A 21,671-nucleotide genomic window follows, 5' to 3' on the forward strand; every position below is an offset into this window, starting at 1 on the left:
AAAACATTTTACATCTACTTTCTTAGCATTTTTCAAGAATGTAATATATTAAGTATAGTCACAATGTTGTACAATCATCTCTAGCAATTCTAAGTTAGTAGTTACCCAGTTGAAAGAGCAATAAATGTGCTTTGAGCTCAGAGGTCCCTACTGTGAATCAAAAATAGAGAAAGTAGATGGAAAAACAAATTGCATAAGTATTCTTTGTGCCTTCAGACAGAGTTACCAATTTCCCTTTTCTTATCCAAAAATGCCATTTATGAATTTCTATAAATGATCTGTGTGTAGCTGTTTGACTGTAAGGGATAAGTCAGCTGTCACTGTTCCAGTTTTGGTTTCTCCTCTTTTTGTGCTGTGCAAATTCTGCACTTTCCCAGACTTGTCTGTGCTGGATGCAGGTTTTATATTAATACATTGATATGTTTACTTCCAATTCATTACTTTCATGGCCTGTGTTTAATGAGGTGTTGGTAAACAGTCTTTGGCAGGATGAGGGGAACAACTCTGATTTGTAGTGCTTGCCAGTTTTTTTTTTTTAGATGGAGTCTTGCTCTGTCACCCAGGCTGGAGTGCAGTGGCAATATTTCAGCTCACTGCGATCTCTGCCTCCCGGGTTCAAGTGATTCTCCTGCCTCAGCCTCCCGAGTAGCTGGGATTACATGTGTGTGCCACCAGGCCTGGCTAATTTTGTATTTTTTAGTAGAGAAGGTGTTTTCACTGTGTTGGCCAGGCTGGTCTCGAACTCCTGACCTCAGGTGATCCACCCATCTCGGCCTCCCAAAGTGCTAGGATTACAGTTGTGAGCCACCACACCCAGCTGAGTTTCTAAGGTGTAAATATTAATACTTCCACCGTGGCTAATTTTAAGCTACCAAGGTAATGTCACTGAACTTGGAGTTGGAAAAAGACGCAATTGGTTCTCATGAGCTGGCAAGATCCCACTTCGGGATGTGAATGCCCTTGTTCAGTGTTTTCTTTGAGGACAGAATCTTAATTCTAATATCCAGAAAAAGTCTGTTCTCTCTTCTACAGCTTCTAAATGCTGCCTGCAAAGTTGCTACCTCAGGGATTTTTTAAAAAAGATCTTTTGATATGGTGCTTTATCTCTTTGTAATCTAATGTCATTGTGTTTTGTCTCAGCATGTGTTTCCTGCTTTGTTTTATGATTAGGAGGGACTAGTTTTACCCCCTGTTTTTAGAGTTGATTAAAGGGGAAACTACATTTGGATATTTGGATAAAAAAATCGTAACAAACTTTCCATATATAACTATTAAATATTTCTTACCTCTACCCCAAGAGATCCTCATCAATATTTGTTGATAATTTCATTTTTGTTATCTCATGGGATGCACTGTCATTTATTTGCATTGCTTGGTTTCCCTTTTTTTTTTTTTGACATTGTATTCGTTTTAAACATATATTTCCTTTTTCATACTGTGAAGCTTCTAAGGAGGAAAGCCTCTATTTTTCATCTCCATGTGCCCAGGGTCTCTAACAAGTACCTGAAACCAGTCATTTGTTGAATAAACAATGAATAATAGACATGTGTCTATTTTCAGTCTTATTGTCATAAGAGGTCCTATCTGGAGAAGTTATTTGGAATAATCCAAATTTAATTGAAGTCTAGGCTTACTTACGATATGAGTTCCGTAAATAAGTATGAAAGAAACCTAGGAGTAAGACCTGGATACCATCCATGGATGGGAGAAAGAAAGCAGTATTGATGATAAAGGAGAAAGGACCATGAGAAGAAAAGAGAGGGCAGGGCCTGACACATAGAAGACAGAGTGACAAGAAGAGTCCAGGGTCAGAGATGGATTTGGAAACATTTGCTGAATGTGACTATAGAGGGATGTCACTTGTAATTTTTACAGAGCAGTTTATTAATGTGTTTAGAGCAAAAGTTCATTTCAGATACTTAAGAAAGATTTGAGTGGATAGGAATGAGAACCAGTGAATGTGAATTGCTCATCCAAAACTAAGCTGAGATAGGAAGTAAAATAAAAGTTATGTATAGAGAATAGAATTCTAAAAGGGATAGTTATTTGTTTTAATGTTAAAATTTGTTTTTCATTGTTGCCCTTGTAAGTGATACTTCATAAAGGAGGTTTAATGTTTAAGTGCTATATGGAAAGTTCCAAGTCTTGCCAAATCGACGACTTTCCAAATTTGAGAACCCTAATTGAGGTGGGTGGAGAGCTATGGTCTAATAGAAATCATAACATACTTTCAACACCAGGACTGATATTGGATGATTTTAATATGCTGTGCACATCTGTTGATGAGAGTACTAGAAGTGAATTGGAAAATTCCAATACAAGGCAATTCAAGATGGTATTATTAGTATGTGCATTATAAGTCAATTGTTGGCATAGAAATACATCTATATGCTTTTGAAAAACCCAGAAATTACTGCTCTGAATCAATAGGTAGGCATCCCCTCACTGTTTCAGGTAAGTTGGAGCACACAAACAGAATAAGAAACAGCCTTGCCTACCGTCAGAGAGGCCATCTCCATGAAATGAATAGAGAGCAGCAATTAACAAGATGCCGATTCTGTGCTCCTTCCCCCAAATTAAGGCATGTGCACAATAGAAGGTAGTTCACTTAAGAATGGATAGGTTATGACTTGAAGAAGAAAGGGAATTTTTAGGGGAAAGGAAAAGCATAGGATGAGAATTGTATATGGAGAAGAATATGAAACAAAGGGGAAATTTGAATGTGTTTCAGTATTATAAAAAAGTAAATGATTTTTCTAGGGGACAGCTTAGTTCCAGAATTGCTTTATCTGTTTGTACATATGCAGATCAAAGTAGCTTTTTAAAACCAATTTTAAAAAATTATAAAAGTAGTACTTGACCTTTTTTTAAAAAAAATTTCAAGTTTAGAGGTGAAGTAAATCTTTGCCTCCTCTCCTAGCCCCTGCCTTTACTCAAGAGTAACTGTTATGTTTCTTTAATATTCTTCTGCAAATGTTAAAGTATATTTCTATATATACATATTTTTATTTTATTTATTTTGAGACAGTGTTTCTCTCTGTTACCTAGGCTGGAGTGCAGTGGCATGATCTCAGCTCACTGTACCTTCTGCCTCCTGGGCTCAAGCAATCCTCCCACCTCAGCCTCTCAAGTAGCTGGGACTATAAGTGTGCACCACCATGCCTGGCTACTTTTTTATTGTTGTTGTGGAGATGAGATTTCACCACTGTTGGCCAGGCTGGTCCTGAATTCCTGGGCTAATGTGATATGCCAGCCTTGGCCCCTCAGAGTTCTGGGATTACAGGAGTGAGCCACTGTGCCTGGCCTATATATACATGTTTTTATAAACATGTTTCATTTATACTCTTTCTGTCTGCTTTTTTTTTTTTTTTTTTTTTTTTTGAGATGGAGTCACACTCTGTTGCCCAGGCTGGAGTACAGTGGCACGATCTTGGTTCACTGCAACCTCTGCCTCCCAGGTTCAAACGATTCTCCTGCCTCAGCCTCCCTAGTAGCTGGGATCACAGGCGCCCACCACCACACCTGGCTAATTTTTGTATTTTTAGTAGAGATGGGGTTTCACCATGTTGGCCAGGCTGATCTCGAACTCCTGCCTCAGGTGATCCACCCGCCTCAGCCTCCCAAAGTGCTGGGACTACAGGCATGAGCTACTGCACCCAGCCTGATTTTTTTTTGTTTTTTTCTTACACTTAACAATATATCTTAGAGGTCTTTCTAAATTGTTATATTGATTTATTTTTTTTAAAAAAAGCTATGTGGCGTTCAACTGTATGAATGTATATTATTTGCTCACCTACATAGAAATCTTATAGACATGGCATAGCATGTTGACTTTTTACAAAGGTGTATCAATTTTTATTGTACACAATGTTTTCTACAGGATACTGTATGTGGATGCATTTTTAAATTTCTACTTACATACACATTTCCATGTGCCTCACATTTAGAATGATAAAATCATTGGTTTGGAAAAGACTTTAAAAGTCATCTTGGACATGATGCTTTAATCTCGTTGATAAAATATCTACCACACAGGAGGAACAGTCCTTGTTTGAACTGGGTACTTGCTTGCTATTACCAGAAATAGCCACATCAGCTAAGATGCTTTCAGCTGCAAGGAACAGAATGCCTGCCTAAAAGTGACTTTAACAGCAAGGGCATTTCAGTACCTCACTCACAAGTCCAGAGGTAGGCTGTCATGGGTTTTGGTTAATTTATTAGGTTGGTAAAATTGCTGTTTTTGCCATGTTTTTAATGTTTTTAATTAAAACACAAATTATTTTGTACCAACCTAATAGCATCTCTGAATCATTTAGCTTTCCCTCAGAGCTGCAAGATTGTTTTGATGATCCAAGCATCATAACCTCACACAGTTGGGTTCAAAGGCAGAAAAACAGAAAGGCCTTTCTTTCCTATGTATCAAGGTGGAGATTCAGTCCCAGAAGCCCCTTAGTGGACCTGCCTTTGCCTCTCATTGGCTAGAATCATGTCACATGCCCAAGACTTAGTTTCATGGAATTGTGGGAAAGAATATCTCTAGAATATTCAGATTTTATAGTGATAAGTCTTCATAAGGAAGGTTCAAGGGGGTTGGGAGAGATGTTGAATAGACGCTCTACAGAGTTGGCTAGAGTAGTCAATTTCCTTTTTGGATAGAGTCAAAATCTGTCTCTTAGTTACTCCACTAATGCTCTTAGTTAAGCTCTGTAAGCCATTCCTAAGGAATAAGGACTTCTAATGAAGGAAATGTGTAGAAAGCTGTAAAGTTTTCCTCCTTTTTCTTTTTCTACACTCCTTTGCATGGTCCTTTATGTGCTGTCATGATAGTGAAAAATACGGAAGGTCAGTGTTTTCTGTGGCTTAAACTCTTTCCTTGCTTTCAACGGACTGTGCCATAGCTGCACTGCGCCATAGCTGCACTGCTTACTAAGGTCCTTTCTTTATAGTAATTCATCAAAACCTATAATTGCTCCTTTATTTATTTGTCTGTGCTTCCCTTTTGTCACCCCAGATACCTGAAATAATAAGCTGGTAGAAACAAGTCAGAACTTCTACCAAGTAGTTTTAATTGATTAGAGCTATGAGAACAAATTGCATCCTTGTATCTTTTTAAGGTGATCACTAGGGATGCTATAAATTTTAACAGTAATATGTGTTTTAACTTTCCTTTTCCCTTATTTTTCCTTCTTTTTCATCAAACTTTTAAAAGACCTCTGATTTAGAAGGGAAGCGAAGTAGATATTTGATATGGGAGTCTTTCACTCTAAGTTACATACTAACCTTCATTTCTTTGGGCTAAGTATTTGTGAAGCGGTTGTAATAGTTTGGAAGAAAATATTAAATGGTGTAGAAATAAAAGACCAAGACCTTGGATCCTATGTGTGCCACTGTTTCCTTGACTTCTTAAGGTTTTAGGGATCTTGGAGGGTCCATCTCTGTTGGGGTCTGGGCATCTGTGAATTATAGAATTTCCTCCTTGTGATTGCATTTGTGTGAAGGGTTCACTGTTCTTTGACCCCCACCCTCCAGAATTCCTAGATAAGACCATATATTTAAGGATGCAATTTTTGAATGAAAACTTATAACAAGATAGATCCAATTATTTCATTTCTAGGCGAGACATTAGTGGAGACAGTATTTTATTGGAACATTTCAGACTTTCTCCTTGATATTGAATGTGTAAAATTATTAACTGTAAAAACTAAATTCCTACTTAATACCTTGATTTTCTTTTTGCACCATCCTTTGGATTTGTTTGCCTCCTGTGTGTACATTTCTAGGAATCATGAGCCCTAGGACGTTTAAAACTAGAATGTTGTCAGTTCAAATTTTGCAAAATACCTGAGTTCAGAGAAAAAAGGGGTACTCTACCCCTCAAATAACATCATTTTTTACATGGTATGTTCCCTTAAAGGTCATAGTATATAGAAAGAACATGGGGTCTGCTACTGAATAAAAAAGAGATACCAAGCAAGATTTGAAAACACTTAAATAGATGGCTGTCAGTTCTCCAACTCTATCTTCTTTCCTGTATGTCATATGGAACTAGCCAGTGTGTTATGACTAGCTATTATAATGGTCTGTGAAAGTCTCTCTGCCTTTTGTTTCTAGAACATGTGGGGTTTTTTTTTGTTTGTTTTTTGTTTTTGTTTTTTTTGAGACGGAGTCTTGCTCTGTTGCCCAGGCTGGAGTGCAGTGGTGTGATCTTAGCTCACTGCAACCTCCGCCTCCCGGGTTCATGCCATTCTCCTGCCTCAGCCTCCTGAGTAGCTGGGACTACAGGCACCCGCCACCATGCCCGGCTAATTTTTTGTATTTTTAGTAGAGATGGTGTTTCACCGTGTTAGCCAGGATGGTCTTGATCTCCTAACTTTGTGATCCGCCCACCTCAGCCTCCCAAAGTGCTGGAATTACAGGTGCGAGCCACAGTGCCCGGCCCACATGTGGGTCTTTCACACATTGTCCCTAAGTTGCACATTGGTAGGGAGCAGAATATCCAAACTGACAGGTAATCCAACTTCTTGGCTCAGCCACACCAGATACTGTTTAATCCCTAAACTATTTGATTATTTTCTTCCTTGTTATTTAATTTCCTGGGAATGTGGAAGAAACCTCACATCTGTTTCTCAGTGCCTGAAAGGACAAAGTCTTTTTGGAAAAATATCTTATTAAAAATTTGCTTTTTATGTCCAATTATCTTACAAGATAGTGCCCAAATAATTGTAGAAGGGATTTGAGATTTTTGCCTATTTTACGTGCTCAAAGGTGGGAAATATTCTAAAAGTCTTGTGAATTTTGTTTACAGAGAACACTTTTTATCTGTTCATAAAGGCAATGGTAAGCTATTCTGTTAGTACCTACTTTGAGAAATGTGGCAGGGCTTAGCGACCTTGTAAATGATAGGTTTGGATCCATTATGAAGACTAATAGTAGAAATCCTCACCCTTGTTGTATTATACTTCCATAAATGTCAGTTTAAAAAAGAGGGTAAATGGGGCAGGTGCGGTGGCTCATGCCTCTAATCCCAGCACTTTGGGAGGCCAAGGTGGGCAGATCACCTGGGGTCAGGAATTCGAGATCAGCCTGGCCAACAAGGTGAAACCCGTCTCTACTAAAAATACAAAAATGAGCCAGGCGTGATGGTGCGCACCTGTAGTCCCAGCTACTCGGGAGGCTGAGGCAGAAGAATCGGTTGAACCCAGGAGGGGAGGTTGCAGTGAGCTGAAATCGTGCCACTGTACTCCAGCCTGGGCGACAGAGTGAGACTCTGGTTCCAAATAAATTAAATAAATAAGAGGGCAAATGAAGGTGAGAAAGACTCAAACGTGAATCGGGCAGACCATCACATTTTCTTTCTTTACACTTTAGAAGTTCATCTGGACCCCTACCGAACATGGTGTCCTGTTGCAGACTGTCAGACAGTGTGCCCTGTTGCATCGAGTGACCCAGGACAGCCTGTGCTGGTGGAATGCCCTTCTTGCCACCTGAAATTCTGCTCGTGTTGCAAGGATGCTTGGCATGCAGAGGTCTCCTGTAGAGACAGTCAGCCTATTGTCCTGCCAACAGAGCACCGGTAAGAAAGGAAACTTTGTCTTTGGGATTATTCACTAGTTTTCTTAGAAACTCAACATACCTTACGTGTAGAAGGAGTTACGTTTTGATGGCGTTTAGAGATTGGTTATTTTCCTGCAGAACTTCCCTGAGAAGTGTCTCAGAATTGGTAAGTTGCCAACAAAAAAGCATTTCTAGTTGTTTGCCCCAGGGGAATCTTCCAGATATTGCTGGAATTAAAGTTTGTATGAGTTTTGCTTTCTCTTTAGGTAGTGAGGCACCGTGGTCTACTGGTTCTCAGTAGGAAATCATGACTTGTTCCAGCTCTTTGCTCAGATACCGTATCTGCCTGTATTGGTATATATCATTCTTGTTGCTTGCAAAATGAGAAAAGAAATTTTCTTACCTGACTAAATTGCCAGCTCATGATGTGTGACAGTCATATTAGAAAGAACCCAACAATAGAAACAACGGTCCTAAATTCTTTCAGCACGTAGAAAGGAGGGTTCTCTCATGATATTTTATGCTCTGTAAAGGTTGAGATTTTATCGTGATAGGAAGCAATTAAATCTGTACCTTTTTAGTACAGCGGGGTTTTTTTTTGTTTTGTTTTGTTTTTGAGACAGAGTCTTGCTCTGTTGCCTAGGCTGGAGTGCAGTGGCACGATCTCGGCTCACTGCAACCACCGCCTCCTTGGTTCAAGCAATTCTCCTGCCTCAGCCTCCCGATTAGCTGGGATTGCAGGCACTTGCCACCACGCCTGGCTAATTTTTGTATTTTTAGTAGAGATGGGGTTTCACCATATTGGCCAGGCTGGTCTTGAAATCCTGACCTCAAGTGATCCACCCGCCTAGGCCTCCCAAAGTGCTAGGATTACAGACATAAGCCACCACACTTGGACGATACAGAGGGTTTTTATGGCAACAGCAGTGCCCAGAGTGAGAGACCTCTGTGTTTCATTCCTGCTTTGCTTGAGGCTATAGTTGTTCTGCATCAGCAAGAACAAAATACGAGTGTTGTAATCCCATTGGCTTAATCACGCAGTGCACCCAGAATGTGTAGAACCAGGTTTCATGAATAGTAATGCTACTTGGCTACGATGCTGTGCTTGAATCTCAGAACAAACAAATGGAGAGGAATAGAGGAGCTAATACACATGGCAGGCATGTGCCCTCTTAGCCGGATTCAAACCAGTGTTGCCTACATTTTCGTGGCCATAGCAGGAAGCTCCGTGGGTATCACAGGGCAATGTAAAGAACTCAGAGGATAGGAGGATTTGCATTCTGACATTGTCACTCGGTATCTGTGTGTCTCATAGAAGTCACTCAGCCTCTGTGAGTCTGTTTCCCTATCTGAAAATAAGGGAATTAAGATACAAGTTGAGCATCCCTTATCCAAAATACTTGGGATAAGAAGTGTTTCAGATCTCAGTGTTTTCAGATTTTGAAATATTTTCATGATATGTTTATTGGTTAAGCATCCTTACTCTGAATACCAGGAGTCAGAAAGGCTTCAATGAGCATTTCCTTTGTCATGTCGGCACTCAAAAAGTTTCAGATTTTGGAGCATTTTGGATTTCAAATTGTGGACTGGGGATGCTCAACCTGTAATAACTGTCTTATGACAATATGAGGTTATTGTTCATACAAAGTCTGATAATAGATTTGACAACACTCTCTGAGTTGGATATCTCTGTGTGCTGGGTGGTGGTTTTGATGGGCAGTAGCTGAAGTGTTACCTGGTGCTATCGCTCACCTATCCCTCTCTCCCACTCTAATTCCTGTTGCTTATTTTCTGTGCCCCTTGGGGCTGTGAGCCTGTATTGGTCTATTCGTCTGTTTGGAGAAGGTCTTTTGAAAGTATTTGACATTATTTTTAAGTGTTTATATTTAAGACCCCATTCGCCATTTGTCTAATGAACAGACCATTAGATAGATTATATATGCCCAGTTTGGACCCTGACCTAGTTTCTCTGCTGTGTAGCCAACTCCTTGCCATTCTTATTTAGGCAATGCATGCTTAGGGAATGAAATATTAATTTGACAAAATAGCGAGTTAAATCAGTGGTGGAAACTGTAATTATATAATTCACTGAAAGCCAAAATAAATAAAGATTCCTTCTTGTATGAGTTATCTGTACATCTAATAATGTTTTTGCCCACACCCTTTCTTTTGGAAGTGAATTAAGCATGGATAACTGTGAGTTCATTATCTAACCATCAGGAGCCCTGGGAATTCAACTGATGACCATCAGCTGAATGCCATTTCTCATCCATTTTGTTTCTAGAGCCCTCTTTGGGACAGATGCAGAAGCCCCCATTAAGCAGTGCCCAGTTTGCCGGGTTTATATCGAACGCAATGAAGGCTGCGCTCAGATGATGTGCAAAAACTGCAAGCATACGTTTTGCTGGTATTGCCTCCAGAACTTGGATGTAAGTTCCACCTAGGTTTGTTGTATGGTGTTTCCTATACTATATCTGCACCACAGCTGATATCCTACAGATTTTCCTTTAAAATATTGGGGCGATTTTTGTCCTGCAAAAGGAATTTATTTTTCTTAATGAGACTTCCTAAGCCTGATACTTTAGATATCTAAAAACATCTTTTTGATGACCTTACATATGCCACCCTGGTGTTAAAGGCAAGCTTTTGTTTTCGGGGCATTTCTTGCTATTTGCACATTGTCTCTATTATGTAAAGGACTATTAGTGTCTTCATTTTATATTGCTGTTGTAACGAATTAGCACATACTTAGTGGCTTAAAATACCACAAACTTATTATCCCACGGTTCTTCACTTTGGAAGTCTGACATAGGTCTTGCTGGATTAAAATCAAGGTGTCAGCCGGGCTGCATTTCTTTCTGGAGGCTTTAGGGGAGAATCTTTTTTCTTGCCTTGGAGGCTGTCCGCTTTCCTTGGCTTGTGGCCTCTTCCTCCATCTTCAAAGCCAGCAACATCAGATCTCTCACTCCCTTCTTTCTTAGTCGTTGCTCCCTCTGACCACATCTGGGAAAGGTTCTCTGCCTAAAGGACCAATGTGGTGAGATTGGGCCCATCAGGATAATGTAGGATAATCTCCTTTATCTCAGGGTTCTTAATTTAATCACACTTGCAGAATCCCTCTTGTCGTATAGGGTAACACATTCACAGATTCTGGGAATTAGGCCATGATATCTTTGGGAGGTAGTTATTCTGCCTACCACTATTAGATTTTTTCTTCGTTTTGAATTTAAATAAAAATGGTTCAAATCAATGGCGTCTCCTAACTCTCTTCTCTCCCTCATGCTCTCTTGCGTGCTCTCACTCACTCTCTCTCTCTCTCTCGTTCATGAGCATGCAGCAGTATCGCTACTGTTTTGACAGTGTTCCCTTCCCAGATCAAGGGGCTTGGCTTAATTTTTTCTCACCATTCATGAATCAAGTCTCAAATTGAGGCGCAGTTTTATTCAGCCCTGTGCCAAGGCTAATGGTAACTTCAGAGTTAAAAATGCGATGCGAAGAGTTGGTGAGAGGTCTTACTTCACTTCTGGCCTTTTAAAGTTTGGGGTAACATAAGTTGTTTATAGATAACACTCTGTTTTGGCAATTTGGACCTCTAAAATATGTCCATATCAGTGTAAGCCCTCAGTTACCATTGAGTTGCTATTCTTTTCTCAGCTCTTTGTTTTGATTGCTTGATTTGCTTTAATTCAACAAGTGATTTGTGTAGTGCTTTAGTTCAGACATGCTTAGTGAGTGAGTGTGCAGTTAGCATGTAATGTCATCAAGCAGGCCACCACCTGCTTGATGTTTAACGGAAAACTAGATATGTTGTTTAAGATGACATGTATGAATAAGAATAATAACCTCCATCTTAGTGATTTGAGAAGAGGTATAAACTGAGGAGAAGAAAATGGACATTTTAGACTCTAGAAGTTCAGCAGCTCAGTTTGGAAGAAATATCTTCTATTTAAAAATTGATTTATCATAGGCCCTTGAGTTACAATTATGTTTGATATTTAAGACCTAGCATGCATCTAAGTGAATGATATTCTGGATGAGGATTTTACTGATTGTACATTACACATGCATTACAAATGAAAAACAATTTTTTTTTGTTTTCCTTCAGGGTTCACCAGAATATTAATTGGGTTCATATCCATAAGGAGGCTGAGCCCATGAGGTTCTCTTTAGGAGGCCAGAGTGTAAGGGAACAAATATGTGCACCAGATCTCCATCCTTTGGCTGAAATGTGTTTGGGGGATGGTGTTGCAAAGGACATGCTGTTCTGTCTCTTGTGCTGTTCTGGTTCTGGAGATGAAATGGTGCAGATGTTAAATGGCTGAATACACAGACTTCAAATATTGAAGCGTCTTTTTTTCTGGTGACTGTTTTCTAAGATCTCATTTTCAGTTTTAGCCAGGGGCATTGGATTGTTGGTAATGATGTTTTTCTCTACGCAAGTGGAGTTCTACATCAGATGGTGGTGTGGATCTCTGTTTATAGGAAAGTTTGAGATCATGGGGCCAGGAGAGGGGTGATTGTCTAAAATCCAGGCCTGAGACCGACACCAAACAGGAATTTTGAGTGTTGTTGGAGTTGAGCTTGTTCCTGCCTTGATTCTCACCCCTGTAGTTTCAGAGGATGAGTTACGCTTAATTGTCTGCTTTAGAATCCTATTCTTGTCCATAGCCTTAGAGACTTGAGCTGTTCAGTTATCTCTTTCATCTCCTGTGGTTTCAATTTCCACTCTCCACTCTCTCAACATATTCACGCATTGGGCTGTGTCACATTTAAACACGAGTAAACATTTTTCTTAAAGCCTACATCTTTTCCTTACTACCCCTCTATTTATCTTTCCTTTAGAAGCCAAGCTTCAAAAAAGCCTAATCACCTCTTGCTACTGACATTACTTACCTTCCAAATACTGCAATGTGTTCGGATTGCCACGTAGTCACAGCCCGACTGTACCTCTTTCCCAGATTTTGAGTGATTTCTTATTGACAGAATCCAATAGTACTTGTTTTTAGCATACCTAGATTCTCTGCTGCATTTAACATCTTGACCACTTCCATTTCAGTGATACCACCTCTGTTGGTTTCTCTTCTACCTTTCTGGTCATATCCCAGTTCCCTTTTTAGCCTCTTCCTCAATCCAGTCTTAAATGCCTGTGTTCAGCAGCCTCTTTGCTTCTCAGTTTACCCCTCTTCCTAGTTAATCTCAGTCTCTTCTATGGTTTCTTCTACCCCATGTACACCGATGCCCAATTGAGTCCCCTTTCTCCATTTGTCTAATGAACAGACCATTAGATAGATTATCTACACTTAATTTGGACCCTGAGCTAGTTTCTCTGCTGAGGTCCAAGTTTTTTTTTTTTTCAGTGTAGATCTTTGTGATGAGCTGCCTTTTGAACAGCCCTGCTTGGATGTCTCAACCATCTCTCAAGTTCAACGTGTCCAAACTTATCTTCCCAACAAACTCCATCTCTATGTTGTCACCTCTCTCAATAAAGCGACTGCCTTCTTTTAACCCAATCACTTTCCCTTCTCTGTGATTGCTTCTCCTTGTTTCTCTCTAGTTACTTTCTTAATATCTGAGGACTGTAACTTCCTCTTCTCCATCCATCCTCAGTCACTGGCATTTTCTCTCTCCTGGTTTGCCACACCAGCCTTTCAGCTGCCTTGCTCCTGGTCTTCCCATTCCATTGTACCTCTGCCAGAGCTACCTTGCTAAGATAAGTAGTCAGGTCATTACTACTCTTTTTTTTTTCTTTTTAAAAATAATTAATTGAGATTCGTATTGATTATGATCTGCTTTCACTTTGGTGATTTACAAAACTACCAAGATAAAGATTACAGGCTTGGAATTCCTAGAGGGGGTCACTGATATCACCAGAGAAAAAGTTTGCCTTCCATTTGGTGATCTGATGTGGTCTGTATTCATTTCTCAATTTAAAACTGCATATTTACTGAAACCAATCTTTTTATTTTTCAGAATGACATTTTCCTCAGACATTATGACAAAGGGCCATGCAGGAATAAACTTGGCCACTCAAGAGCATCAGTGATGTGGAACCGAACACAGGTACCCTGACCTTATAGGGAGCGTGACATAAACCAAAATCATGATGGCTTAAAGAGCCCACCTCTTCCCCTTTCCTCACTATTCCCTCCTGGGAGGTACCATCCCAGCCTGGGAGCTTCTGGGGAGTGTTAGGGCAGGGCTAGGGAAAAGTAATGGGGTAAATACCCAAAGTTAATTCATGAGCACAGTCTCCTTAAGGACAAGCGGAGAAGCAGGGGCACCAGAGCTGCCAGGCAGTCAACAGTGACGTGCAGAATGCAGGCAGATGTTCTTTCCTCTTGAGAAACAGTGGAATGACTTTCCTAAAGCCCTTTAAGGCATATTAACTATCAAAGGCAGTGTATTAGTCTGTTCTCACACTGCTAATAAAGACATACCTGAGACTAGGTTAGTTATTAAGGAAAGGGGTTAAATGGACTGACAATTCCACGTGGCTGGGGAGGCCTCACAATCATGGCAGAAGGCAAAGGAGGAGCAAAGTCACATCTTAAATGGTGGCAGGCAAGAGAGCTTGTGCAGGGGAACTCCCATTTATAAAACCATCAGATCTCATGAAACTTATTTACTACCACAAGAATGGTATGGGGGAAACCACCCCCATGATTCAATTATCTCCACCTGGCCCTGTCCTTGACACGTGGGGATTATTACAATTCAAGATGAGATTTGGGTGGGGACACAGCCAAACCATATCAGGCAGTGCTCTAAAACCCTGTGAGCCCCTGCTGGGGCTTAGTTCCCTGTGTACATGCCATTGTGTGTTTATGCGGCAGGTTCAAAAGGAGTCATGGTTTATTTTTAATTTTTAATAGTGTTTTATATTTATTAAAGGCCGTGTTCCTTTGGAGGGAGTCAGTGCTAATATCCTAGTAATCATTAACATCCCTTTGAGCTAGTTGAGGAAATTCAAGTAGAGAGAGAGCACCAACACCAATAATTCATGACTATACTGAGCTTGCGACAGCTTGAGTTAGCATTTGGATGGTTTCCATCCTTGATTTGGTCCTTTCTATCTCTCTGGCTTCTCTCCAATTCAGATCATTGCTGGGCACTAGCTGAAAGGTCCCAGAAATGTAACTGTTCTGTGTGCCTGAGATGATGTCTTGTTCAGGCTGCTATAACAAATGACCATAGACTGGGAGGCTTAAAGAACAGAAATTTACTTCTCATAGTTCTGGAGGCTGAGAAGTCTGAGGTTCAGGTGACAGCATGGTCGTATCTTAGCAAGGGCTCTCTTCCTGGTTTGAAGATGGCCATTTTTTTGCTGTGTCTTCACATGGCGTAGAGCCTAGAGAAAGAAAGCAAGCTCTCTGGCATCTGTTCTTATAAGAACACCAATCCCATCATGAGGGCCCTGCCCTCATAAACCAACTAACTTCTAAAGGCCTCGTCTCCAAATACCGTCACATCGGGGATTTAGGGTTTCAACATATGAGCTTCAGGGGGACACAAACATTTGGCCCACAGCAGATAGCAGATAGTATAGTTGGAATAAGTATACATATTGAAAGACTTAATTGCTGAAATATGCTTTTCTTTGTAATTTCCAGGTGGTGGGGATTCTCGTAGGCTTGGGCATCATTGCCTTGGTTACTTCACCCTTGTTACTCCTGGCCTCCCCATGTATAATCTGTTGTGTCTGCAAGTCCTGTCGGGGCAAGAAGAAAAAGCATGACCCATCCACAACCTAAAGATCTCTGTGTTCATACGCCCCAGATATGTGAGTTACATGAGATGGCACAGTGATAAAGCCCCATTTAGTGACCTTGCCTCCTTCTCCTTGCCAACTTTGAAAGTGCCTCTGTGTCCAGACTTTGAACTTGCCTGCCAGCCTTCAGCATCAGGAAAGGCCAAGTCCTGGGTGCGAGTGTTCCTGTGTAACAAGAACTGGGCTCAACGGTCCAGCTGTTTCTATGGAGCTTTGGGGTTCCATGAGATGAATGAACATATCATTTTATCATCCAAAGGATCTCACTGGACTGTTCAACTTCCAGCCAAATTCAAGGAGCTTGCGGGAACATTTGATATAACAAATGTGTTGTCATTGTTGGCAACATACAAGATAACCAAGAAGCTGGAGCCTGTTCTGTGTTGATTTGACTACCATGAGAAACACAGGGGAAACCTGATGAGGAGAAGGTTAAGACTGCGTGAGGAGAAATCCTCATAGGAGCTATAAAGCAGTCTGCTGATCTCAGCAGTTGATATGGTGGTTGTGCCTCTGCTGGCTACTGGGTGTGCTGTCCCCACGTTCCCGCTGTGATTTGGCAGAAACACAATAGGTTTCTCCTTGTGTGATCTCAGCTTCAAGCAGGTGAAACTGCTGTGCAGAGGGAGTTGCCCCTTCCCAGTAAAAGAGTTGCAGCCTGTTAAACAATGTGGTCTAATTTAGTTTCTCTCCCTTGGCAAATGTAAGTTTTCTAAGTTGGCCAACTTGTCTCTTACAGCCAGTGGCTGTGGTCTACAAAATTGTTTCATATAAAATACGGATAGAGTGGTAGAGTTTCAAAACTTTCGTCATAGATATCTGGGACCTTTCTCAGGATCTGTGTTCACACAGCCAATAGATTTGGAATCAGGCCTAAGAGTACACATGGAGGGTAAATATTAAAGTGCGTATTATGTACATCTAGAATCCATGTGACTTGCAGCCTACCTGTAATTTCTATCCATTGAGCATGCATGGATATACCCAATAGTACACACAAAATAAATGTTTACTTAAGAGCCATTCTATCCTTTTGTGACTGAAATGGTTTATTGTAAATCTGCCTAAAGATTTTTTGCATATTATATATGTGAATTTTGGTTGTAAGTTCATAACTTACCCAAGGGTATAGACTCATAACTCTTTTAAAACAGTGCTTAGTACAATATCCTGCCATCTCTGTAAAAACACTAATTGATAACCGAGTCATTTACATGTTTTCAAACACAGAGTAGCTCTTTTCTCAGCATAATTATTGTTCTTTCAGCATCTGTTAGGACAGTCTGAATACTTTCTGTTTCAAGGCACTGATAAAACAGCAACAAAAACATGTAAGAAATAAAATAGAAATGCTTTATATATTTTAGTTTAAATTTATGTATCACCTCATTGTGACTTATTTTTTCCATTATACCATTAGTCAGATTTGAAAAACGAGGTTTTAAAAGGATAAAACCTTTTCTCCAATGACAGGATTATATAATTGCTATTGGCAGTGTAGCCTGGTGCTTCATGAGACCTATGCTAAATGTTACTGGAGAGTTCTTGAAGCCAGGGATACCATATCAGGAACTATTCAGGATCTATGATATTTTCTGAGGTAACTGGGTAATAGAATATCAAATTGCTGCTATCTCGGACCTATTGTTAAAGGATGATGCTTTGCCTATGTAATAGGATATATCCTAAGTGGGGATGTGTATATTTCAGGAACTTTAATTCACAAGTATATATTGATATCTGATGTGTGTATAGTACATCTGTTGGTCATGTACATTTTAATTTACACGTTGTGTAGAACATAGATGAGAACTCTGGGAAAACTTGGGAATGGCAACCAACCAAAATCATTTTTAATCATTTATTAGAAATTTCTCAATATTGTGTCTTTTTCTTTTGAAACTCTAAACACTTCAGAAAAAAACACTATCAGTGTAGTTCATGTTAGTATAATTATAGATTTACATATATTTGAATAGTTAATTTGCTTTGTTTCACACATAGCCTACTGCCTCATTATAGGTAAAAGGCATTTATAACTGCTCAGGGGATTACGAGAACTCAACTGAAACTGAATTTTTGTAACAAGAATGTTAATAGTGGCAAAGTCCTCTGTCAGTAAACTCTTTAAGCTTGGTGCCTGAAAGAGTCTTTAAATGGGGGCTGATTTCAGGTAACCTAAAAGACTGTGTTATCAGAGGAAGAGGTCCCAAATTTGGAGTAAAGATGGGAGAAAATATATATGTGCTATTTCCTTGGCAAGTTGAAGGAATTTGCCACCTTACAGAGTTTGTATCACTGAATTAGCTGCTTTTTTTTTTTTTTTTTTTTTTGGCCAGGGCTATGGAGTGGGGGTTGTTTGTCAAACTGATTTTCAATAATTGGATTTAATTTTTTTTAACATTGAAAAGTGCCTGAAAAATGGTAAATTCTTAAATGTGTGTGAGATTGTCAGAATCAACAAAACTAGGTTGGTTAAACATATCTCTGGTACATCAAAGGGCATGATGCAAACCAGTCTAGAGACTGTTTATAAAGGAGAGATCTGGCAACTTTTTTTTTTGGACAGAGTCTCCCTTTGTCACCCAGGCCGGAGTGCAGTGGCATGATCATGGTTCACTTCAACCCCTACCTCCTGGGCTCAAGTGTTCCTCTCACCTTAGCCTCCTGAGCAGCTGGGACTACAGGCACACACCACCACGCCTGGCTAAGTTTTGTATTTTTTTGTAGAGATGGGGTTTCTCTGTTTTGCCCAGTCTTGTCTCAAACTCCTGGGCTCAAGCGATCCACCCACCTTGGGCTCCCAAAGTGTTGGGATTACAGGTGTGTGTCACCGTGCCTGACAGCTGACAGTTTTAACTGACAACTTTGATAACAGGGGCTGCTATTTTTGTTTTAGATAATTGGCCAGTGACAGAGTTTACCCTTGCCTCCTTTCTTGGTCTGCCAGCTTTGTCCTTTCTGAGTGATTCTCTTTCTGTATTGAGAGGAAGTGTGGGTCTACATAGGGATGTTTGGATGCTATGGCAAGAATCTTTTTATGTTTGGAGTGTAGTCCATTTGCAATAGAAATAAAAAAATCCGTCACCAAATTGTAACCTGGATGTTATAGCCCAGCATCCAGAAATCCTATGGAGTGTATTAGCACAATATCTTGCCATTGTCCCATCTAGGAAATTTTTTCTTGTTGTGAGGTAGGGAAGTGAGGAGGAAAGCCATGCCGAAGCAAATGTTAGAATCTTAGGCATCCTGTTTGTTCATGCCACGGGTATTTGCTTTGGACTTGGAGTCTGTACTTTGAAAGAGGCCTTTGAAAAACAAATAATTCTGTGTGAACTTTCTTGTAGCGTGCTTCATGAAAATATCTACTTATCCAGGTTTGCAAATGTACATGTTCATTTGAATGTAAATCACCATTTCTTGGAACCCCACGTTTTTTCTTAAAAATTATTCTGAATTAAATGTGTATTTCTTTAGCCTTCCCTACACAGTACTTATAAAAGACTTTTCTTTCTGTTCATGAATGGATGCCTTTATGTGATATAGAGTCATGTGTGTATGTGTAGCTTTAGGGGCAATTTCAGAAATGCATTAGATGAATGACATTTTATAAAGCGATCACAATTGATATCTACAGGCTATTATGTCTCATGTTGATTCATGATCCAGGAAGTTTTATGTATTTAAAAAATTGCTATCGTGTTATATTTTTCCAATTTTTGGAGAAGAAAATAGCTGTTTAGGCTCTCTAGCCACAATAAATGTAAGCAGGAAATCAAGTGTGTTAACCTTTGTTGCACTGCACAATTCTAGGCCTGTTCAGTTTTATCCTTTGAGAACCAACCAAGTTACTGTTAAATCCTAGGTTCTGAATTTACAAAATGTACCAGAATTTGCAATACCATCTGTGGAAATAACTCTTGGCTACTTTACTTCTTAAAAGAAATAGGGTCAGGGAGTCAGGTGTGGCAGCTCATGCCTATAATCCCAGCACTTTGGGAGGCCAAGGTGGGCGGATCACCTGAAGTTGGGAGTTCGAGACCAGCCTGGCCAACATGGTGAAACCCCGTCTCTACTAAAAACACAAAAAATTAGAACCCTGTCTCTACTAAAAATACAAAAAAAAAAATTAGCTGGGCATGATGGCACATGCCTGTAGTCCCAGCTACTTGGGATGCTGAGGCAGAAGAATTGCTTGAACCTGGAGGTGGAGGTTGCGGTGAGCCAAGATTGTGCCATTGCACTCCAGCCTGGGCAGCAAGAGCGAAACTCGGTCTCAAAAAAAAAAAAAAGGGGGTGGGGGGGGCAAGTGTAATGCCTTTGTTACACACTTTCTTCTTTGTAGGTGTGATAGTTCACACTGCCAGTGCATAGGAACTGATCATTATCCAGAGAAATAACCAATAATACAGATCTTTGATCATTCTAATAAAAAATGCTGCCAAGTGTCAAAGCCATTTGTTCTGTACAATAAAGGTTGGACTAAATGCTAAGGTCAGTTCTAACCTTCCAAAAGTCTGCTAGAGGAATGTGTTTCCTTGTTATGATTTTTAAAGAAAGGATTTAGAGTGTTAAGGTCATTTCCATTTGAATTAGTATTCGAGGCAGGTCTTAAGTTGGGTGCCAAAGATTACTTAACAACTAGAGCTTGTGTTTCCACAAAACCAAAAGCTCACTCTCCTGTACTGGTGTTGAAACCTTTTTATTGAAGGCTGGATGCTTCTAAAATGGTACCTGCATACAAAGGTTTACAACTGACGTACAATTCAAATTTCATTTTCTAATCATTCAGTTTTGAGGAAATCAATAAGATCATTTAAAAATACTTTTGGGTTATGGTTTCTTAATTTTCTTAATCATCTCCTAGAATGTCAACATTATTTCATTTTGAAAGTGTGCTTATTGTTTGCTGAACTTGAATTTGCATTCCCAAAGAAATATTGAATGAACCATTTTATATAGCAGTGATTTTGATCAGTGCCCTAACCAGCAAACTCATTGCAATGTAAGTTATGAATCTGGTGATTTGGAGGAGAATAATAATTAGGTTTTTCTGTAATTCAATTATTTTCATTTGTTAGATAATAAATCTAGTTTTCTTTAGACCCTAAAGATAATGCCCAACGCTATGAGAAAAAGGAAACGAATCTGCTTAAATGCATTAATAGCAATTATAATGTTTTATTTGTATATTTTTACGTAAACTAAAGAACTTTTGAGAACAATCCTTTGAGATAAATGGAGCAGATTAGATCCATTTTATGAAGAAAGCAATGTTTTGTATTCATGTCTTGCTTAGGTTCATACTGATGAGTGACAGCCAGGAAAAGAATGCACTATGACTTGAAAGTTCTATAATGCTCTTTCATTAGTAATTTCAAGTCTTTCACTCCCAAATCTGTGAGTCCTAAGAGAACATAGTACCCTCTCACTTATCTGCATCAGTGGAGATGTATGTAAGAACATATTTCAAATCATCACTTAGAGGCTGTGTTTTGGTGGGTACCCCTGAGATCCCCTCACCTCACTCCTTGAGGTTTGGCTAGAGAAGGACAGTTGATGGAAGGTAACTAGAAAAATAACAAGGCGGTCTGCATCTGACTTGCTAGTATTGGAAGCAGAATTACAGCTGAATCTATATACTTACCCCAAATGCCCAAGTGCTTGCCTCTCCCCTACAAAGTACATTCTCACAAGTTCCTTTTGATATTTACAATCAAGATTCAAAGGGACTGTTGACTCAAATCTAACTCCTTTCTTATTAACACTACCAACTTGTACTCAAATGTGTATTTGTAGCCTACCATTAAATCAATTGGCAGTTTCCAAAGCTAGAAAGGGGACTCCAAGTAATGAACTTAATTTCTCATACGTAAAGAAGTCCTTTCAATTCCATTTTCTGCCTTTATGATTTTCGATTTTTATCAGTGCTATATTTGCCCTCAGTTTTGCTTTTTTTTAGATGTTAAATCAGGAATTCAGGCTTTCGATGAGAAGGAAATTAAGTTGAGTGTTGGTCGTTTTATCTTGTAGTTCCTTAAGGACCTGACATGATTCAAGAAGATGTATTTTCTTTTGTGGGGAGTGGAGGGGTGGTTAACATCAATAGTACTGAACACATTCAGATAAAATGAACATGAAGGTATTTTTGAGGTAAGTTGTGGGACTTCTGATTATTGATCAGCCTCGACTTAACATTTTGAAGACAAGCCAATTCATTTTAAAACAAGTTCAGAAATCCACATACCACCCTGTGTGGTGTGTCCTGAATTCCAGCCTGGCCCTGGGACTTTGGCAGCACAGGGGCATGTGAACAGGGTGCTGGGAGAGGGCTGGCAAACGTGGTGCC

General features: G+C 39.7%; 1 protein-coding gene across 3 annotated transcripts in view; it reads left to right on the forward strand.

The window, feature by feature from the left end:
• RNF144B (ring finger protein 144B) overlaps window positions 1-19,097 on the forward strand; it is a 195,387-nt gene extending 176,290 nt beyond the window's left edge. For all 3 annotated transcript variants that reach the window (XM_055390693.2, XM_055390692.2, XM_019030033.4), the window contains 4 exons: window positions 7,369-7,573; window positions 9,839-9,983; window positions 13,525-13,614; window positions 15,165-19,097. In XM_055390693.2, coding sequence (XP_055246668.1) covers window positions 7,369-7,573; window positions 9,839-9,983; window positions 13,525-13,614; window positions 15,165-15,305 — 581 coding nt within the window. In that variant the 3' untranslated portion in view covers window positions 15,306-19,097. The remainder of the gene's footprint in view (window positions 1-7,368; window positions 7,574-9,838; window positions 9,984-13,524; window positions 13,615-15,164) is intronic.
• The last annotated feature ends 2,574 nt before the right edge of the window (window positions 19,098-21,671 follow it).

Source organism: Gorilla gorilla, chromosome 5 (assembly GCF_029281585.2).
Source record: "Gorilla gorilla gorilla isolate KB3781 chromosome 5, NHGRI_mGorGor1-v2.1_pri, whole genome shotgun sequence".
Taxonomy (NCBI): domain Eukaryota; kingdom Metazoa; phylum Chordata; class Mammalia; order Primates; family Hominidae; genus Gorilla; species Gorilla gorilla.